Source organism: Panthera onca, chromosome E1, assembly GCF_046562875.1.
Source record: "Panthera onca isolate mPanOnc1 chromosome E1, mPanOnc1 haplotype 2, whole genome shotgun sequence".
Taxonomy (NCBI): Eukaryota; Metazoa; Chordata; class Mammalia; order Carnivora; family Felidae; genus Panthera; species Panthera onca.
The window spans coordinates 42254729-42276664 of NC_138352.1; the positions used below are offsets into that span (position 1 = coordinate 42254729).

A 21936-nucleotide genomic window follows, 5' to 3' on the forward strand; every position below is an offset into this window, starting at 1 on the left:
GAATTATAAACATTTGAAGAATGCTTTCAGGTAGATTTTAAGAACTTAGTTGTGTTTTTTGTTTGTTTTTGTTTTTTAATGTTTATTTTTGAGAGAGAGAGAGACAGAGTGTGAGTGAGGGAGGGGCAGAGAGAGAGAGAGAGAGAGAGAGAGAGAGAGAGAAACACAGAATCTGAAGCAGACCCCAGGCTCTGAGCTGTCAGCACAGAGCCCGACACGGGACTTGAACTCATGAACAGTGAGATCATGACCTGAGCCAAAGTCAGACACTTAACCAACTGAGCCACCCAGGCACACAGAAGCTTAGTTGTTCTTTGTCAGATTTTTGTTTTGCTATGATTTCTTTGACCTGTCAATAGGTGAATACTTGAAAGGAGGTTCTGGGGACAATAGGCACCCTTAAAATTTGTTCTAAAAGAATGAATGGAATTAGGCTAAAGTATGATAATTAATGGTTGAAGGTAGATTTCTATCCATGCATGAACTTCAGCCTGGATATCACTCAAGAGAGTTCTTTATGCCCATATATTTTTTTGCATGCATTAGTAAATAATACTGACATCCTAATTAACTCATGCAAACCTCTGAGGAAGTAGCCAATATATACAAAGATAGTCCCCAGAAAATTCATAGGAAAAGGGTTCAAATTTCCCCCATTCAGACAAACTCTCTTCATTAGTAGCTCAGATCATGTACTAGATTCATGGACAACCGTTCGAAAAAACAGTGCTAATTTAACCAAAGTCGTCTAGTTTCTGTGGAATTGGAACAAAAACAAAAGTGGACAGACTTAAATTCTAGTTTATAGGTCACTGTGTGCATTTATTAACTGCACCCAATCTTGCATTATGCAAACACTAACATAAGGATTTTCTCCATCCTCAATATTCCATCCCTCATTGATCTCAATTTTTTTCATTCTTCTGAAGTACTAGAGCACTAAGTGGAATTACATTGCAGTGCATGGTAATTTGTTTGTACATGTCAATGTACCTGTGCTGTTGCATGTGATTTTGATTATTATTGCTGCACAAGAAATTACCCCCAAAACTTAGTGGCATAGAACAATGACAATATTTATTTTGCTTATGAATCCTCAAATTGGGCAAGGTTCAGCAGAGATAGCTAAACTCTGGTCCATTTAGCCAGCGGCAACAGCTTGAAAGCTAAGGAGTAGAATCCTCTGAAGGCCTGCTCGCTCACATGTCTGACAGTTGATGCCTGTTGTTGGCCGAGACCTTAGCTGGAGCTGTAGGCTGGAACAACTACACGTGTAATATGCTTCCTTTTTCCTCACAAAACTGTGGCAAGCTTCCAAAGGTGAGCAGTGTGTGTGTATCTGTGTGGAGTCGGGGGAGGGAGTAATCAGCATAAGCTGTATCACCTTTTATGACCTAGCCTTGGAAGTAACACAGTGTCACTTTTGCTGCATTCTAGTCATTGAAGTGGTCACAAAGTTCTGCCAAGGTTCAAGGGGGACGGGAAATAGTCTCCAGCAATATTGCTGCATCACAGCCTGCCGTCTGCTCACAACAACTTGCATTTCTCCTGTATGTAATATACATTCACCCCTTTTTCCAAAATCCCCATTATGATATCAGGTTCAAGCCTGGAGTGTAGGATCTCCTGATCTAAATCAGGTACAAGTGCAAATGAGGCTCCTCAGGTGTGTTTCCTCAAATACAATATCTGTCTTTTCTTTTTTTTTTAAGGTTTTATTTTTAAGTTATCTCTACACCCAACACAGGGCTCAAACACAACCCTGAGATCAGGAGTCTCGTGCTCTACTGACTGAGCCAGCCAGGCACTCTCAAATGTAGTATCGCTTGACTTGAATACCTGTTCTTAGTAAATGTACACTGGGGTTATTTAGGCGAAAGGGACCGTGATGTGTGAAACTTACTTTTAAGGAAAAAAACACAGTTTTTTATGCACACAATACAAGCATTTCTGGAATATATATATTGTATGTACATATATGCATAGTGTGTGTATACATATATACATAGAGACAGAAACAGAATGGGAAAGAGGGATGCTAATAATAAAGCAAATTAATTAAAATGTTAACAAATGACTGAGTGAAGGCTATACGAGTATTCTTCATTGTTCTTTTTTTTTTTTACAACTTTTCTTGTAGCTTGAAATTATTCAAATAGAAAAAAAAATTGTTGAGTTTACTTATTTTGAGAGAGATAAACATAGCATGAGTGGGGGAGGGGCAGAGAGCAAGGGAGGGAGAGAATCCCAAGCACAGAGCCTGACATGGGGCTCAAACTCATGAAACTGTGAGATCATGACCTGAGCTGAAACCAAGAGTCGGACACAACCGACTGAGTCACCCAGGTGGCCCCCCAAATTTTTATTATGTGATGCACATGGCATAGGTCCTGAGCATTAATCTTTTGATATTTTTTATTCCAGGGGTGAGTCCTAACTTGATCTTGGTATTAACTTTTGGAGATTGAGAGAAGACCCTTTAGTTCTCCCTTTGCCCAGGTGTCTGTGAGAAGGCACTATCACTTCCCACTTTAGTCTATGTTCCTCCACATCTCATTTCCTTAAAGAGCTAGTCTGGGAAAGATCCCTTTTTGAGAGGGTTTTTGGCTATGCTGAAACACAGCTTTTCAATGGTCTTTGTGTTACCTACTACACAAAAGGCATCTTTAAGTGTGGCTTGGTTTATCTGGAGAAACTGTAGAAGGATGCGCATCAGCCCCCTTGTAACAAAAGAGACTGGGAGGGGTGCCTGGGTGGCTCAGTTGTATGAGCAACTGACTTTGGCTCAGGTCATGATCTCACAGCTTGTGGGTTTGAGCCCCGCATTGGGCTCTGTGCTGGCAGCTCAGAGCCTGAAGCCTTCTTCTGATTCTGTGTCTCCCTCTCACTCTGTCCCTTCCTGCTTGCATTCTGTCTCTTTGTCTCTCTCTCTCAAAAATAAATAAACATTTAAAAAAAATTTTTAAAAGAGAGAGAGACTGGGATTAGCTCCCCTGAAGCACCATCATTGTGCTCCCAGAGCACATACTCTAAAAATAGTGGCTGTGAGAAACAATCTTCTCATGTTTCCAGTTTGAAAAGGACACTTAAATAGAAAGCTGGTCTTTTTAGCCAGTGTAACTATCCCCAAACAAACAGAATAATCACTAGTAGAAGTCCCAGTTTAGAAGGCACAAGCTGGTCATTGAGCAAATTTATTCATGGCCATCATAGGCTTGTTGGCTGCCCAGAAAAAGCTTCCCAGGTTGACAATAAGTGCAGTCACCACTGTTCTGTTTTCCTTTCTTATGCAAGTACTCAGGACAGAGTTTTGCACAGAGTTGCACTCGAACTCAATATATTACTGTTGCACAAATGAAGCATCCATGGATAATTATCCCAGAGTGCAGGCCTGGAAAGGAAGCCAGGTTTGATCCTACCGAAACAGCTTAACGTTTTTCCTGGAACCAGGTTCCTGGAATGTAAATATATCTTTTTTTTGTGGGCCAGCAGAACCTAGAAAAAAGGTGTTTTTGTTTCTCTGCCAATGGGAATAAATGAAGGTTCCTTGAAATGTACTCTGTCAGGTGGCACAAATAAACCATATAATTTTATTCCCTTAAACAGAAAATCTCAAAATGTAAGGATACTTGGGTTCCCTGGGTCAGACCAAAGGCCATGTAATTCAGATTTTTTTTTTTAAGTTTTTTATTTGGAAACACAGATTTACAGAAAAGTTGCAAAGATTGTATCGAGAATTCCTGTATACCGCTTAATCAACTTCCACCATTGTTAACATATTACCATGCTACATTTGTGAAAGCTAAGAAATTGACATTGGGGCGGTGGTGGTGGGGGGGGCACCTTGGTGGCTCAGTCAATTAAGCATCTGACTTTGGGTGCGGTCATGATCTCACTGTTTGTGGGTTTGAGACCTGCATCGGGCTGTCTGCTGTCATCATAGAGCTCACTTCAGATCCTCTGTCTCCCTATGTCTTTCAAAAATAATAAACATTAAAAAAAATTAACATGGTATATTATTATCTAAATTCCAGGCTTGCTTTGGATTTCACCAGTTTTTCCGTTAAAGTTCACTTTTTGTTCCAGGATCCAACTCAGAATACCACATTACATTTCGCTGTCATGTCTCCCCAGTCTTCTCTAGTCTGTGACAGTTTCTTAGTGTCTCATTTTTCATGACCTTGCCAAACTTGAGTTCTGGCCAGATATCCTGTATAATGTCTCCCAATCTGGGTTTGTCTGATTTTTTTCTCATGATTAGATTGGGGTTATGTTTTTGTTTGTTTTTGTTTTGTTTTGTTTTGTTTTTGAAAGAATACTACAGAAATAAAGTCCTCTTCTCATCATACATCACATCTAGTAGTACATGAAATTCACATGACACCACTGATAATGTTAACCTTCTTCACTAGGTTAATTTAGTGTCTACCAGGCTTCTTCACTGTAAAGTTACTATCATCCTATTTTCCTACTCTGTTCTTCAGATAGCTCAGATTTTGCTGGACATCAAAAAATATTTTGTAAGGGAGTAGGGTAGTTTGACATTATAATGGCTTTACGTTTTATGGATTTACCCAGAACATTCCTAATTCCAACAGGAGTCCAAAAAGACAAAGAATCCTCTCAAAGTCTATAGGAATTATAGGAATATAGTCTCTGAGCAATAGGAATAAGCCAAAGTGTATTAATGCCCACTGGTGAAGCAATGGAACATTACATAGCTATAAAAATGTCAACATTAATTGAATATAATCCATTGGCAACTAAGATCTCCCAGCTCTTTAAAATCTAGAGAGAGTTGATTCAGCTCTCCAATCTATAAACCATGGAAGAGTGTTTCTCAAGTTTTCTCCAAACTCCCAGGATTTATGTCATCATGGTGGTCCCTTCTGATCACATTTCTTGCCTCTGCCACATTTTTTCCTCTGTACCATATCTTGTTGCTGCCCCTTATCTCTCACTGGCAGCCTGGGCCCAAAATAGGATAGCCCAGTTTCTTTTTGTTGCATCTCATTCTAAAATAAACACAACTCCAAAGCTGTCAAGTAGAGTAGACAGAGGTTCTAATGAAATGTTGCATCCCATGCCTTACAGCAAACGAATACAACCCATATTCATCCTTTGGGTCATCCTTCCCAGGCGTGCCTTATTGGAAGTGTAGGGCCCATCCTACCCAGCCTTCACCTTGTCCCATGGTGACCCAGCCTCTCATCATCTATTTTGGTAGTTTTTATCTCTGTAGTGTCCCTTCTCTCCTCCTCTCCCTTCTGACACCCTTTTCTAGATCAAAAACAAAACCAAAGGCCAAATACTTCTCATTTTCTCTTTCAAAGCAGCTTGGCTATCTCTTTTTGCCTTACCCTCAGATCTCACCTTCTGCCCCCAGCTAGTGAAGTTACTTCCTCTCCTAAAAGTTAATTCTGGTGCTCGCTGATAAGATAATAACATTTTCTCCATTTGTAATGGGAACAGCCATCCATTCATTCATTTATTCAACTCAACAAACATTTATTGAGCTCCTGTAATAGAGATCTGGAGGATAGAAAGCTAATTTGAGCAGGATTCTGTTCTTGAGGAGCTCATGGTCTCCAGTGAAAGGGAATGCTAAACAAACACCTCCTATGTGGCAGTCACATGGATGGGCACTTTCACCTGAAAAATCTTAAAAACAATTTTTAATTCTTAATTGACATATAACATTGTATTAGCTTAAGGTGTACAACATAATGATTTGATATATGTATATATTGTGAAATGATCCTCACAATAAGTTTAGTTAACCTCCATCAATTCCCACATTGAAGTATCTTTAATCCTCAGAGAAACTCTATGTTATAAGTTTTGTTATTTCCTCTTTGCCATTGAGGAAGTTACGGTTTGGAAAGAGTGGTGTGCGGGCAAATGCTTAACAGTTTGGTGGGGAGGAGAGGACCCTGATTTGCAGTGGTTTTAATTTCTCTTGTGTAAATATTTCCACTATGGCCAACATCCAGTGACCAATGTAACATCACTGGATGTGCAGTTGGGAAGGAATGCTCCTCAGCATACGATTATATAGTATTTCTACTACACAGATACAACAGACACAAATAACCTCAAGGGCAAAGATAACTATTAAATGTTGAAAAATAAATAGGAAGGGTGTTAAGTATTTTGTTTTCCATGTCATTTCTTTCATTTTAAGTTGATATTTAATTTTATTTTTACAGAAGTAACTTTTTTATTGTCTTATACATAGCATAAAATTTACCACTTTAACCTTCATTAAGTGTACAATTTAGTGGCATTAAGTATACTCACAGTGTTGTATAACTACCACCACTATTTCCAGAACTCTTTTTATCATCCCAAACAGAAACTCTGTAATTATTCTTCCTTCCTCCCATGCTGGTAACTTCTGTTCTACTTCTGTCTCTATGAATTTTCCTGTGCTAGATATTTAATATGAGTGGAATCATACAATCTTTGTTCTTTTGTATCTGGCTTATTTCATTTAGCATAATGCTTGCTAGAGTCATCCATCCGGCAGCACAGATAAAAATCTCATTCCTTTTTTTGGCTGAATAAAATTCTATTGTATGTATATACCACGTTTTGTTTACCCATTCATGTGTTGATGAACATTTGGGTTGTACCCACCTTTTGGCTGTTGTGAATAATGGTGCTATGAACACTGGTGTACAAGTATGTATCCGAGTCCCTGCTTTCAATATTACTTAATAATGTCTGTTCAACAAACAGCTGGCAAAATTCCTGAAAATTTAGTAATCTGCTCTCATAAGCCTGTTAGAGCCAGCTCTGGCACAACACTGAAAACATAATTTATCCAATTGCATCTAAACAAGGGCCAATTTGGGATTCACCTCACCACATAGCCTCTTCCAAATTTGCCTGATGATAAGAATTCCCCGGGACCTATTAAAATATTGGTTCCTAGGCCTTCCTGGGAGATTCTGAAAGTCTGAGATGAGGTGACTTTTCTCATTCGAATTTTTCTCAGTCTGGAAAACCTGATATTAGCCCCCCAGTACCACCAGATCTAGGCTGAGGGCAGGGGGTAAAACTGTGGTGTCCTAAAGGAGAGGAGGTGAGAGTAAGTCCTACAGGGAGAACTTGCATGACTTGTAGCAAATTTGGGGGTGGCATTTTTTCTCTCCAAAATCCTTCCCAACTCCAATATTTGTTGACTATACAATTCTCTCCAGCCTGTCTCCCTGCTTCCCATCTTAGGAAAGAACACCTTCCAGAGAGAGGCAAGTGGAAATCATTAGGCTCAGCAATTTAACACCATCTCAGAAAGCTTGCATATCATTAAATTGTTTAGAAACATGCTTTGAAGTTATGAGTTTGCCATTCTGTGGTGTTATTTTGATATCCTGACAAGATATTTTTAGAGCACATAAAGCCCAAATTAAAACATTGCTACCAAAAAAAAAAAAAAAAAAAAAAAAAAAAAGTGAAATTAAAACAGGGCTCCATAAATGGAAAACTACAGTAAACATCAGATAGGAGTGAAGGAAAAAGTACCAAATATTTTTGAGAACTATTTTGAGCAGAGAAGAGATGAAGAGATGCTTCTGACCAGCATGCAGAGATGTGCCTATGTCCTGCCAGGGTGAGAGGGAAAGGTGTCACGCCTATAGGCCCTACCGTGACAGGCTCTCACCCTGGGATTGGTGCAGGAGGAGCTTCATTCCCACTGGTGAGGGATGGGCATAGGCTGCTGGCAGGGGATGCAGTACTTCAGCTTTACTGGACACAGTAAACGATTTTACTGGCTTTCTCGTTTGTCACTGGTTTCTTGGTTTAGGTCTGGAATATGGTTATAGTTAGGCCTATAACCCCCTTGCCTTCTTCCTTTATCCTGTTTCTTTCCAGATTAGCTGTGTTCTGGCATTTCTCACAATTGAGGGCTTCCAAGAGCTCAGATTTAAAGACTCATCTGAAAAACCACTGCTGAGAAGGTCTACACCCTTAGGTTAGACCTCTTAGATCATTGGTTCTTAACTTCTTTAGGGCTACAGACCTCTCTGATTACCTGATGAAGGCTACAGGTCCTCACATATAACTTGCTAGTTAGAATTTCAAAGGGTTTATTGACTCCCTCAAGTCTATCAGTGAACCCCATGTTAAGAGACTCTGCCTCAGGTAGTGATAAGAGTCCTTCATCGCCTTGGATTAGGGACGCCTTGGCCCTCAGCTGGGAACTGTCCCATTTCCTCCAGACCCAGCACTTCAGCTATGATGGGAGTTTGAGTGGTCTTCCTTTTTTTGGAGACTTGATACAATTCTAATTGGATAACTGGACAATTCAGAACAAGATCAAGAGGCTTTTTTTGAAGAAAGATCTTCAAGTCTATGAGAGGATGCATAGGCAGTGGATGCCAAGAGTCGTTTTCCCTGTTCACTGAATTCAGGGTATACAACAAAAATTTCATGAGCTCTATCTGGTCACTAGAGGGTATGAGTGAGACATGATGTTTATGAAACTGGCCCATGCCATTAAGAAACATGCCAGCCTGCATGGAGTAGAGGGTGAACAAATTAACATCCTCACCCCCACCTTCTCCACTCCAGATCCACCTGCCTGAAGTATATGGCACATAGAGTTTTCAAAATTAACTATTGGAGGAATAACTCAGGTCAATGAGTTGATTTGCTAACCGGCCATTTTAGAGTCATTTTCAGCTAACTGGTTGGATTTTGAAGACTGTCTCCCAAAGGCAATGGATTTTTATTTTGTTTTAATGTTGAGTGTTGAGCCATTATTCCTGGCTGCTGTCAGACTCAATGGTCTCTTCAGGCTACTCCCTAAGGTTGATAATAAAATGCTTATGGGACTAGGGCAGGCATCCAGAGTCTAGGACTTGCTGAAGGCTCTGGAGGGAAGAGAAGTGGAGTGGGTTGAGGGAGCAGGCAGGGACAGATAAGCTTTGAGATTCTGACTTACTTCCCCCTTCTCAATTGTAAATATTATTTGGGGCAGGGGGAAGGATAGATATATAACATCTATATCTATATTCAATTCCTTGTTTCTTTTTACTGTTTTCTTCCAGTGTCGGTCCATATTCATGTCAACTTATCTAAGTAGGAGTTATAATGTAATACTCTTTTGTGTTCTGTGTTTAAACTTAGTATTATATCACGTTTTTAATGATGTTATTTATTCCTTTTAAAAACACTCAGCTCTTTTTTTTACTGTAAATGTAAAGTATATTCATTATTTCTTAAATGCAGACAATATGCCCAAAAAATGAAAAATCATTTTGAAGTGTATCCTTCAGGACTTTTTCTATGCATGTATAATTACATACTTTCAAAAATGGAATCATACCAGACATGCTGCTTTAGGTCTTGTTTCCCATTTGTTAAATATAGATGTAAAGTTGAAATTAAAACATTTTTAATTTTAATTATTACTATATAAATATAAAATAATGTTTTAATAATTAGTAGTATTTTGGTGGTAAGGCATTTTAAAAATTAATTTTGTTTACTATTTAATAGAGTAGTATTTTTAAGTATAGGTGTCCCATAATTTATTTACCCTTTCCTACTGATGACACTTCAGTTGTTTCCAAATTGTCACCACTGCAACCGTCCTCATACATACATTTTCTCTCGGGACCAATTCCTGGAAGTAGAATTTGTGGGCCGAAGGGAATGTACATTTAACATTTTGCATTATTCCCAGAAGTGAGTAAGAGAGCCCCTTTCCCCGTACCCTTGCAAATATAATTTTCCTTCTTTTTTTAAAGTCCATTTTCATGTTTTATATTTGAGAGAGAGAGAGAGAGATTGCGCAGCGGAGGGGCAGAGAGACAGAGAGGGAGCCATAGAATCTGAAGCAGGCTCCAGACTCTGAGCTGCCAGCACAGAGCCCGGTGGGGGGGGCTCCAACTCAGGAACTGTGAGAGCATGACCTGAGCCACTCAGGCGCCCCTAATTTTCCTTAATAGCCACAAAATAGTCCTGGAGTAATGCTCAGAGAACACACCTTCCAGTTTGGAGGAGAGCCACATTCCCTAGGACTATCAGGAGCCACAATGTCCCTATCAGGTGCAGGTACCGCCGCCAGATGGCGAGAGGGAGGCCTGGGACGACCCTTGAGGGGTCTGGAGGGTGGGGAATACTAGCCCGGCACGTTTGGCCACGGCGATCCGACCCGACCCCGCGCGGGCGAAGGCAGGAGAGGAAGTGGAAAGTATGGACTTGGAGGAGACGGGCCCCGGGCGCAGAGGACATGAGGGCAACGGCCTGGAGACGGACTTCAGCGTCGCAGGGAAGAAGATGCGGGTTGTGTACACGGGGGCTGCAACGGTCCCATCAGCGCCGTACCCCGCGGTGCGCGCTGGTGGAGGTCGCGAGCGGGCTCTGGGGCCGCGTGAGGGGAGAGGTCGGATTTCGCGCCTCCGAGAACTCACGGGCTGAACGGGCCGGGGAGACGCAGGGACCCCGCCGGCAGCGCTTACTCTCCTTGGAGGGCGGTGTCGGTGGGAAAGGCTAGAGTGGTTGGGATCCAACAGAAAGCCCCTCGCCCCACTTAGTGGCCGCCGACCTGTGCAAGTCACGGGACCTCTATGCGTCTGGGCTCCTCTTCTATGAAATGGGATCACTGATGGTACCACCTGAGAGAAGACTGTTGTGAGGATTAATTGAGATAATACCTGGTGGCTTGTATTTTTTGCACACTCCCTCAAAACACCACCACTCTTCAACCAACACCCAACACAATCGACTTATTAACTTCCTGGAGGCTACAGAGGCGTAGAAGAGAAGATCTCAGTAGAGATTTACTGTATTCAATTCTCTTGGTGCACCCTCTAGTCCTTTGCCCCAAATCCAGAAAGAAATGTTATAAACCATGGTCTTCATCTCAGAGGGCCCACGGTGTGACTGAGGAGTCGTGAATGGTACACATGCAAGAAAATTACTTCACAAGTCTTACCAGTGTTCACAAACACTGGTTCTGACAGTTCTCCTGGGAGAAGGGGTGCCAGCCCCTCCTGGCCAGCTGTGAGCTCTAAGAAAGTCCTGGGTCTACCCGGCACATCTTGCTCACTTCCCTGTTCCAGTTCCCAGTTGAACAAGATGGATGGGCCACCCCTAAGAATGAGGGCCTGGCAGGGGGAGGGGAGCTAGGTTCTGTGTTGGCAGTTGCCATGGTTTCACTCAGAGTTCTGGAGCCAACCTGCCCACCCCCTGAGACACTCAGGTCACAGAAGCAGTAGGTCAGAAGCCTGAGGGGATATAAGGAGTGCCACTCTGGAGCCCCCCAGTGCACCTGTTGAGATGGAGGCCTCAAATGGGCAAGGGGGTGAAGGAGACAAGCCCCTAAAGAAGGTGAAGTGGGGTGAGGGATGTGAGGGAGGGAAGAAAGAAGGTCCTTGAGGGGCTAGTCTTGGAAAGCAGAGAACATGAAATTAAGGGAAGGAAAGAAGAAGGAAAAACGTTGATGTACACGAGTTAGCAAGAGACCAAAAGAACAAAAGGATAATTCATTCAAACACAAGTTTATCAAAGACGTGTATTCCTGGCAAGATGATTGTTGGTTATGGAGACACAAGGGCATGTGTGTGTGTGTGTGTGTGTGTGTGTACACTTGTGTCATGGTCTGTGTGTGTGGTTGTGTGGTGTGAGGGGTGTGTTTATAGATTTGATCGGCCAGAGTCCCCTCTCTCTGGGGCCTGGAGGAGCCTAAGATACATACTCTCTCCATCTACTTTCCTCCGTTTCCCTGGTCTCTCCCTTCAGAGTGGTCTGGGCGGGGATCTTCCTTGTTCCCCCTGAGCACAAACAGGAATTAATGCTCCCTTTTCTGAGAGGCTTTTGAAAGGTCAGGTGCAAATCCCACCATGTCAGTTTAATCCTGTGCTCTGACTTTAAGTATTATTTCGTAGTCACTTTGTCTTCATTAATTTTCAGCTTTTGGGGGGCCCACTTTTGCTGTCAGAAATCTCCTCCTCATCACCATCACTGTCACATGGTTTTCTGAGTGCCTGTTATCATGGCATGATGCTAAAGGTTAGAGGTGGTCCTGGGGCTTAGGCCCTCAGTAAATGTTTGTTTGAATGAATGAATAAATGACTCCTTGCTCATTCCCCCAAGGAGTTTCTTACATCTCTTGGCGCCTCAAAGTGTTCTTATCTGTAACCAGGGATAATGATATCTAACCTCACAGAATTTGTGGGAGAATAAAATGAGTTCGTGTTTATCAAGTGATTTGTACAATTGACTACTATTCTGTGCTGTAATTATTATAAAAGAAATGGGTAGGGCATTCTAGGTTTCCTAAGCAGGGATGTTCAGGGATGGGTTTCTTTGCTAGGGCTTACTGCTTCAGGACTGGGCCAAGAAAGGGTCCTCAGGGAAAATGGAGAAGGGCTTTGGCTGGAATTTGGATCACTGGTTGCCTAGCACTGCCCCTCAAGAGCACCTGCCTAAGCTCCCCAGCTGACCATTGCCTCCTGCCTCTTCCCAGGTGACAGATGCACCCTACTTAGAGAAGAGCTCCCGCACCACCCCTTCTGGAGACTCACTTGTACGCCATGCCAAGGGTCTGGACCAGGACACCTTCAAAATTGTAAGGGGCCAGCCCAGGACCCTGTCTCTTGTTCCCTACAGGTCAGGAGACCTGGATCAGAATTGGCAGGCCTCAGAACCATAGCTTATTGTCCCAGTTGTCATGCTCTTGGGAAGGAAGTGGGGCAGGAGCTTGACTGGAGCCTCCTTACTTAACCCGCTTAACACTTCCTGGCTCATAAAGGCTTCTGGTTACTTGGGGCTGCCCATCTGCCTCTTTTCTCCTATGACCCCTCACTTGACCTGTTGCCTCCTCAGTGCAAAGAATATCTAAGACCACTGAAGAAGTTCCTGCGAAAGTTGCACCTGCCCAGGGACCTTCCCCAGAAGAAGAAGCTAAAGTACATGAAGCAGAGCCTGGTGGCCCTAGGGGACCACATCAACACCTTTCTGCAACACTACTGCCGAACCTGGGAAATCAAGCACTGGAGGAAGTAGGGCAGCCTCCTTGCCCTTCCCACTATTCCCACTCCTGGGCCACATACCTTTCCCACCCCCGATTCAAGGTCCCACCTCAGTCAAGATCCCTGAGTCCTTCATTCTTTCATCTTTATGTGAAAGAGTCAGGATGCTAGAGTGAGCATGGTGAAGAGGGGGTGGAGAGAATGGGATCTCTAGTTACTCAGGGCAGCATTGATTCATGGCAGCTACGTACACAGTGGACTCTCCTGACTCTGGAGAATGACCTCTGATTGAACAACTGCTGTGTGGTGTGGGTACCCATCACCAGGTTGGGGTATTCAAGGTCTAGCAAATTTCCACCTCTCCACGTCCCCAGCGAAATCCAAGGAGGCAGCATGTGGTCCATTTCTCCCTGGGTGGGTCCTGGACACAAGACAAATGCTGAAGGGAGAGGGGCTGTGCTCTGCCTCCCTCAGCCTTGGTTTCTCCCCTGCAGGATGCTCTGGCGATTTGTCTCTCTCTTCTCAGAACTGGAGGCAAAACAGCTTCGCAGGCTCTACAAGTACACCAAGAGCAACCAGACAGCTAAGTTCCTGGTGAGGCGCTCAGGAAAGCTCCTCCCCAGGCCTGGCTGAGGGTTGGCTGGTATATTCTTGGATTGTGGGGGGAGGCCTGGGGCTGAAGTTCCCTCTGATACCACCAGCATCCTTCCAGTCATTTCCACACTCACTGGCTCGGGAAGACCCCACTGCCCCTACCTTTACCCCTATAGGGGGTGAAGTGGGGCTAAAAAGGACAGAGGCTCAACTTCAAGTTCTTGATACTTACTCTCCACACCAACACCCTGATGTTAACAAGGGCAGGGACCTTCCTGAGGAGCTATAGGTGGGGACGGTTGAGGCCAGGCAGAAAGGCACAGCCAGCTTGGGGAAGGCTCCAAGGACTAGCAACAGCCTGGCCTGGCTTTGGTCAAAAACAGTGACTCTCAAACATTTTGGTTTCAGGTCATGTTCACTCTCTTAAAAAACCATTGAGAAGCCCCAAAAGCATTTATGTAGGTTATATCAATCGATATTTGCCTCATCTGAAATTAAAACTAAAGAAAAAATTCAAAATAAGTACTTACTAATCCAATTAAAAATAAAAGCAAGGAGCCCACTACATTTTAACATAAATAATTTTTACAAGAAACATCTGTATTTTCCAAAACCAAAAAAATTAGTGAGAAGAATAGCATTGTTTTACATTTTTGCAAATCTCTTTAGTGTCTGGCTTAATAGAAGACAGCTCAGCTGTGTTCTCATATCTGCTTCTACAATCTCTTATGATATGTGATTTGGCTTAAGTACATGATGAAAACCCAGACTTGCACAACTGTATAGTTAGAGAAGAGAGGAATATTTTATTAGCATTTTCAGATAGTTATGGATATTTTTTTAAATTTATTTACTTTGAGAGAAAGAGAGAGCAAGGGAGAGGGGCAGAGAGAAAGAGAGAGCAGATTCCATGTTCGGTGAATAGCCCAATGCGGGGCTCAACTCTCATGATAGTGAGATCGGCACCTGAGCTGATAGCAAGAGTTGGACGCTTAACCTGCTGAGCCGCCCAGATGCCCCTGTATATTTTTCTTTGCTACCACACCAAAACTCAACAAGTGGCAGCTACTTAGTAGCAATGTGGAATCTGAAACCATATGAATGAACGTTATAAAATACTTCTTTTTCTTTTTTTAGCACTTTTAGGTTTACAAAAAAATTGGGTAGAAAGTTCAGATGTTTCCCATATACTACCCCCTCTTGTTTTCCTTATTATTAGCATCTTGCATTAGAGAGGTACATTTGTTACCATTGGTGATCCAGTATTGACACATTATTAACTAAATAATGTCCGTAGCTTACATTAGGGCCCACTCTTTGTGTTGTACATTCAATAGGTTTTGACAACTGCATAATGACATGTATCCACCATTACAAAGCATACAGAATAGTTTTGCTGCCTTAAAATGCCCTGTCCTCCCCGTATTCATCCTTTCATTCTTTCCCTCCAAACTCCTGGCAATCATTGATCTTTTTACTGTCTCAGTGTTTTTACTTTTTCCAGAGTGTCATACAGTTGGAATCACACAGTATGTAGCCTTTTCAGATTTGTATCAATGACTTTTTCACACTGGCTTACATTAGACTCCATTGGTTTCTCTCTTGCACTTTGGGTAGACCCCACTTTTCAGGGGGTCAGTGAGGTCAAAATATTTCAGGGGCCCCCAAGGGCTCACAGAGCACACTCTGAGAATCACTAATTCAAAATAATAATCATGGGTAACAGTTTCTATGTTCCAGCACTTTATGTTCCCTCCCGTGATCTTCAAAAGTAACCCTGGGGCACCTGGGTGGCTCAGTCAGTTAAGCGTCTGACCTCGGCTCAGGTCATTATCTCATGTCTCATGGGTTTGAGCCCTGAATCTCGCTCTGTGCTGACAGCTCAGAGCCTGGAGCCTGCTTCAGATTCTGTGTCTCCCACTCTCTCTGCCCCTCCCCTGCTCACACTCTGTTTCTCTCTCTCAAAAGTAAACAATTTAGGAAAAAAAAAAAAATAACCCTACATGGTAACTAGAAATAGTGTTCACAGTGTGTAAATGAAGATACCAAATGCAGAGAGCTTGACCCAGACCACATATCAAGTAGAGGGAAGAGCCAGGTTCAAACATCTGGTTCAGAGGAAAGCCCTCCTCTGACTGGCACCTCACTCTTGCTGGGCAGCTTTAACGAAATCCTTTCCCCCCTTGGGTCTCTATTTCTTCCTCTGAGCATGAATGGGTGAGTCGTTTCAGTGATTCCTCCTCTGAATACAAGGAGTTGCCATTTTAGTGATATCTGGATTTCACTGGCCAGGAAAATCTCAAAAGATATTTTCAGGTTCTCAATTTTAATTTTGTCAAGGACTTTAAAATAAGTACCATTGTTTCATTACAAAGAAATGCATAAGACTCTATAATTCTAGACTAATACACACATGAAAAAATGCTCAACATCACTCATCATCAGGGAAATACAAATCAAAACTACAATGAGGTTATCAGCTCACACCTGTCAGAATGGCTAAAATTAACAACACAGGAAACAACAGGTGTTGGCGAGGATTCGGAGAAAGGGGATCTCTCTTATATTGTTGGTGGGAATTCAAATTGGTGCAGCCACTCTGGAAAACAGTATGGAGGTTCCTCAAAAAGTTAAAAATAGAACTGCCGTATGTTCCAGCAATTACACTACTAGGTGTTTTACCAAAGAATACAAAAATACAGATTCGAAGGGGCACATGCACCCTGAAGTTTATAGCAGCATTATCAACAATAGCCAAACTGTGGAAAGAGCCCAAATGTCCAGTGACTAATGAATGGATAAAGGAGATGTGGTACATATACACAATGGAATATTAGCCATAGAAAAGAACGAAATCTTACATTTGTGATGATATGGATGGAGCTAGAGTGTATTATGCTAAGTGAAATAAGTCAGTCCGAGAAAGACTACCATATGATTTCACTCGTGGAATTTTTTTTAATGTTTGTTTATTTTGGGGGGCACCTGGGTGGCTCAGTTGGTTAAGTATCTGACTCTTGATTTTGGCTCTGGTCATGATCTCACGGTTTGTTAGATCAAGCCCCGCATTGGGCTCTAGGCTGACAGTGCAAGGCCTGCTTGGAATTCTCTCTCCCCCCTCCCTCCCTCTCTGTCCCTCCCCTGCTCATGCTCCCTCTCTCATTCTCTCTCAAAATAAATAAATAAACTTAAAAAATAATAATGTTTATTTTTGAAGGGAAGAGAGACAGAACATAGTGGGGGAGGAGCAGAGAGAAAGGGAGACACAGAATATGAAGCAGGCTCCAGACCCTGAGTGGTCAGCACAGAGCCCGACTAGGGGCTCAGGAACCGGGAGATCATGACCTGAGCGGAAGTTGGACGCCCAACTGACTGAGCCACCCAGGCGCCCCTCACTCGTGGAATTTAAGAAACAAAACAGATGAGGGAAGACTGGGTGGCTCAGTTGGTTAAATGTCTGGCTTCGGCTCAGGTAATGACCTCCCTGTTCGTGAATTCAAAGCCCTCCAGGAAGCTGCTTCAGAGCCTGGAGCCTGCTTCGGATTCTGTGTCTCCCTCTCTCTGCCCCTTCACCCGCTCAAGCTCTGTCTCTCAATCTCTCAAAAATAAACAACAACAAAAAAAATAAAAACAGATGAACATGTGGGAAAGGACAAAAAAAAAAAGAGAGGCAAACCTAAGACTCTTAACTATAGAGAACAAACTGAGGGTTGTTTGTTGGAGGGGAGGTGGGTGGGGGACAGGCTAGATGGGTGATGGGTATTAAGGAGGGTATTTATTGTGATGGGCACTGGGTCTTATATATAAGTGACAAATCACTAAATTCTACTCCTGAAACTAATACTACACTATATGTTAACTAAACAGAATTTATTTATTTATTAAATTTCTTTTTAATGTTTATTTATTTTGGGGGAGAGGAGCAGAGAGAGAGAGAGGGAAAGAGGATCTGAAGCGGGCTCTGTGCTGACAGCAGAGAGCCCAATGCAGGGCTCAAACTCACAAACCGTGAGATCATGACCTGAGCCAAAGTCGGATGCTTAAACTGACCCACCCAGGAGCCCCAGCTAACTAGAATTTGAATACAAACTTGAAACAAACAGAAAAAGATACTATAACGCTAAGAGTTGGAGGACGTATATCAAAGTAAAGAACCACCCAATAAGAGACAGTTGGCAGCCTGGCCTCAGTGTCTCTGTTTCTCTCCCACATCTGTGACCCTTTGTTCCTGCTGACTAGGCACGTGTGAGGTGCAGCCAGACCACAGTAATTTCCTAACAAGGGCAGGGCTGGGGCTCTGGAGTATGGGGCCTGTCTTCTCCATACTCTCCTAAACATTATGGGCCCATTGCAGGTGGCATTCTGTCCCCTGGACACCCCGGAAAGCTCCTTGCTGGCCAACCAGGAAGACAGTCTGCCCAAGCTCTGCAGTGCCTGGGGGCTGCACGGCAACATCAGCGGCATGAAGGAGAGGCTGTCCAAGATGCAGTCCCCTGGCCGAGAGGCCTCCCTGCTGGGGGAGCCAAGATCCCAGATCCAGGTCATGAAAGGTAATGCCCCTTCCATGTGGGAACCATGTCTGGAGGAGGGGTCTCGCCCACGGTGCCACATGCCCCCTACCCCCCCCCCTCACCCGCCCCCAGCAGCCTGACACGTTTCCCTTCCCATCTTCTTTTTAGCCCTCTATTTCTCTTTCTGTCCATTCTCCTTCCTCTTCTGCACTTTTTTCTTTTCTCTGTTTTGTCCCCCTCCCTGCAGGCATGTTTATCATAGAAAGTTTGAAATGTACAGATAAGTATAAAACACAAGAGGGGAAAATCACCCATCACCCAGAGACCATGACAGGTAACATTTGGGTGTGTTGCCTTCAGTGTTCTGTATGATTTCCCTCCGGAGGTCTCGTGATATATAGTTTTGGTTCCTGCATTTTTCAGTTAACAGTTTAAATGAAGGCGCTTTCCCACAAGACTAGAAGCAGAGACAGTTTCTAGCAGCCAAGAGTGGGGACTCCAAACAGGGGCAGGGTGCCTACTCCCTGTTTCAGGTGGCTACGGGGTAAGGGAGTGGTTCATTCCCAAGGCGGGGAGAAAGTCGAGTCAGATGGACTGGGGATGGCCTTCCCAGCAGCTTTGGTCTCTGCAGTGACTGCACCGCTTGGCCCACTGGACGGAGGCTGTGGGGTTAGGGACAGACTTTCCAGCGAGGGGTCCCAGCCAAGGTTGGAACCTACGAAGGCCCCCTCCTGTGCACTGAGGTGCAAAGAGATGTGGGAGCCACATACCCCTCCCTCTTCTGGATCTGGCTCCGGGGACCCCACATACAATGGGATGAAGGCCAGGACGTCATTAAGATAATGTAGGCCAAGCAGCTCATGAATCAGATCAGGAAAGTGAGGTCTGGGCTTTTGGGGTCAGCCTTTCCCTGTACCAGGTGCCCTGTATCTCTTTATTTCACTTAACGCCTGCAACATCCTCATGAGGAGGGTATTATTGTCCCCCTTGCACAAATGAGCAATCTGAAGCCATAGGGCAAAGGGTGGGACAGGCTGACTGGAGGAAGTAACTCTGGGACAGGCTTTAAAGAAAGGGAAAAGGAAAGGAGGGGGGAAGGAAGAGTAGGAGGAGAGAGGAAAGGTGTGTGCAGAGGTGAGGGGCAATGAGCGTACAGTCCGGAGCCTGGAGGTGAATGGAAGAGCAGGTTGGAGAAGTGCAGGATGGGGAGGAGGGGAGGATAGAAGGGTCTGGGGGGGTGGGGGGGTGGGGGGATAATAGGAAAAAGCCTTGCATGGTAGGTTAAGAACTTTGGCTTTCATGTAATTCTTTTTTTTTTTTAATGTAATTCTTAAAATAACATTTTATTCCTACCTATAAACAGAAGCATAGCATAGAAAATTGGGTAATACCGATAAACAAAAATAAGCAAATATAAACACCACATTGTTATCACTACTGCTAGCACTTTCCAGATGTTTTTTATGCATATAAATACCTGTATTTTAGCCAAATGAGACCTCGCTGTGTGTAGGATTTTGCTTGGAACTTGCTTTTTTCAGTTAATTAGATCAACCTTCCATGTCAACGTTTTCATTTCATCTCATTGTTGGATTAAATACTTCATATTCAAATTTTCCAAGTAGTCAAAGATATTTTTTGCGCTGGTTTCTCAAGCATGAATTGCCCTGGTTATGCCCCTTCCATCTCTTTTAACCTAACAATGTCCTCTTTTTTACACCCTGACTTGTTGAGGAGATCAGACCACTGATCTGCCGAATGTTCCACTTTTGATTCTTGTTGCTTCCTTTTGGCATTTTTAAAGCTTGTTCCTCTTTAGATAAAAAGTCTTGGTGAATTCACGTTAAACATTTGTTTGGGATACATTAGAGCCGAGGTTGTGTTCTTCACATTGTGGTAATATGACAAAACACACACTATTAGGCGGGCCCACCAGGAATGGGCTAAGGTCAATCACTGAGTCTATTCATGATATTAAATGTACCCCATGTGGTGTTTCTTTGACTCTATGTTCATTAGTCCGTTTTTACGAAAAAAGATGGCGGTGGTGTTTGCAAACAGTCTGGCAGCAAAGTCCTGGGACCTGGGGCATGAAACCTGAGAGGGGTGCGGGGAAGAATCAGAGTCAAGACACATGGTATAGTCCTGACTGTGCCCCTAACTTGCCTTGGGCTTTGGGTGGGCTATTTCCTTACTCTGTGCTTGGGTGAGATCCTTCATCTGTAAATTAGGGTGATACCATCTTCCTCTGCCACAGGGTTCTTTGAGAAAAGAGGGACAGAGGTTGCAAGTTAAGATAAGATTGTGTTGTTCTTCCTTTCTGTCCTTACCATATCCCCCGAATGTTACAGCCTGAGATTCTCTTACTCTTTGTGATGTTATCAGGACTGTGTTTGACCTTCCCTTTTCAGATTCTCTAAGGAAACTTCCTCACAAAACAAAACTCAAGAATAAGAGAATTAAGGAAGCACCAGAGACTCCAGAGACCTGCCCATAAGAACATCAGGCTAGAACAGAGGGCCAGCTTGCCCTGGGTCCCAGAGCACTTGTCTTCAACACCTCTGCACCCTGGGGGCTGGGACCAATGAAGGGAAAGAAGAAAACTGTCTTTATCAGAAGGATGCTCAGGTCTTAGTTACGTATAAATGGGGCGGGAAATAAACAACCTTAAGACAGTTCTACCTTACTTGGCTAACAATCATCATTCATTCGTCTTTTTAATTTATTTAAAAAAAAATGTTTGCCAGCTACCTTCTGATTGGCAGGTATGAATAACACAGATGAATAACACAGATGAATAAGAAGTGATCACCATCATACTCTAGTGCAGGAGACACACATGAATAGACATTACAACAGGCTGAATAGAGGTGCACAGGGAAACCTCGGCAGGTGACAAAGGAGTGATGTGTGCCAGGGGAGAGCACAGTAGAGAGTGGAAGGGGGCCTTGCAGCAGAAAGGGAGAAGTCTGGCAGTCTGCCTCAGTTGTCTGGACTTGGTCTCCTGGATAACCTGGGGGGAGAGAGGTAAGGGAGGTGTCAAGCAGTGGAATGAGCTGATGTGACCTGGCGATTGGGGAGATGCTCCAGAGGCAGTGAGCACAGTGCATGGAAGCGAGAGAGGGTGGAGGCCAGAGACCAAAGAAGAAATCATATCAGTAGCCTTAGCTGGGATGATGGTTCAAACTGGTGGTCAAAAGTCAGCAGCTGCATGCTGCCCGTTGTGGTGGTCTACTTACTGTTTAAAATTAAAAAAAAAATTAGTTGCCAATATTAACTTGGTACATTTCACCTTAAAAACAACAAACAGGGGCACCTTGGTGGCTCAGTCAGTTAAGCATCCGACTTCAGTTCAGGTCATGATCTCACAGTTCATGAGTTCGAGCCCTGCGTCAGGCTCTGTGCTGATGGCTCAGCCTGTAGCCTGCTTTGGATACTGTGTCTCCCTCTCTCTTTGCCTGTTCCCTGCTCATGCTCTCTCTTATTCTCTCTCAAAAATAAACAAAAACATTAAAAAACAGACAAACAAACAAACAACAAACAGCAACAGGGTCGCCTGGGTGGCTCAGTCAGTTGAATGTCCGACTTTGGCTCGGATTATGATCTCACGGTTCATGGGTTCGAGCTCCGCGTCAGGCTCTGGGCAGACAGCTCACATCCGGGAGCCTGCTTCAGATTCTGTATCTCCCTCTCTCTCTGCCCCTCCCACGTTTGTGCTCTCTCCCTCTCTCTCAAAACAACAACAACAACAACAACAACAGATTTCTGGTTTTTAAAAACTTGCCCCACTTGGATGTGCCTTCCCACATGACCGCGCCAGGCTGGAGCTCAGAAACAATTGCTCA

The 21936-nt window shown here is 43.7% G+C and overlaps 1 protein-coding gene across 3 annotated transcripts; it reads left to right on the forward strand.

Moving 5' to 3' along the window:
* Positions 1-10892: 10892 nt before the first annotated feature.
* CHCT1 (CHD1 helical C-terminal domain containing 1) lies at positions 10893-20777 on the forward strand. 3 transcript variants are annotated; one of them, XM_060647777.1, is made up of 7 exons: positions 10893-10913; positions 12482-12583; positions 12841-13016; positions 13481-13580; positions 17935-18130; positions 18339-18425; positions 20503-20777. In XM_060647777.1, exons 1-7 carry the CDS (start codon positions 10911-10913, stop codon positions 20586-20588), a joined length of 750 nt encoding a protein of 249 aa, XP_060503760.1. In that variant the 5' UTR covers positions 10893-10910; the 3' UTR covers positions 20589-20777. The 3 variants fall into 3 exon arrangements, with proteins under 3 accessions (XP_060503760.1, XP_060503759.1, XP_060503761.1); XM_060647776.2 differs by lacking the exon at positions 10893-10913 and adding an exon at positions 11172-11343; XM_060647778.3 differs by lacking the exons at positions 10893-10913; positions 18339-18425 and adding an exon at positions 11175-11343.
* Positions 20778-21936: the final 1159 nt, after the last annotated feature.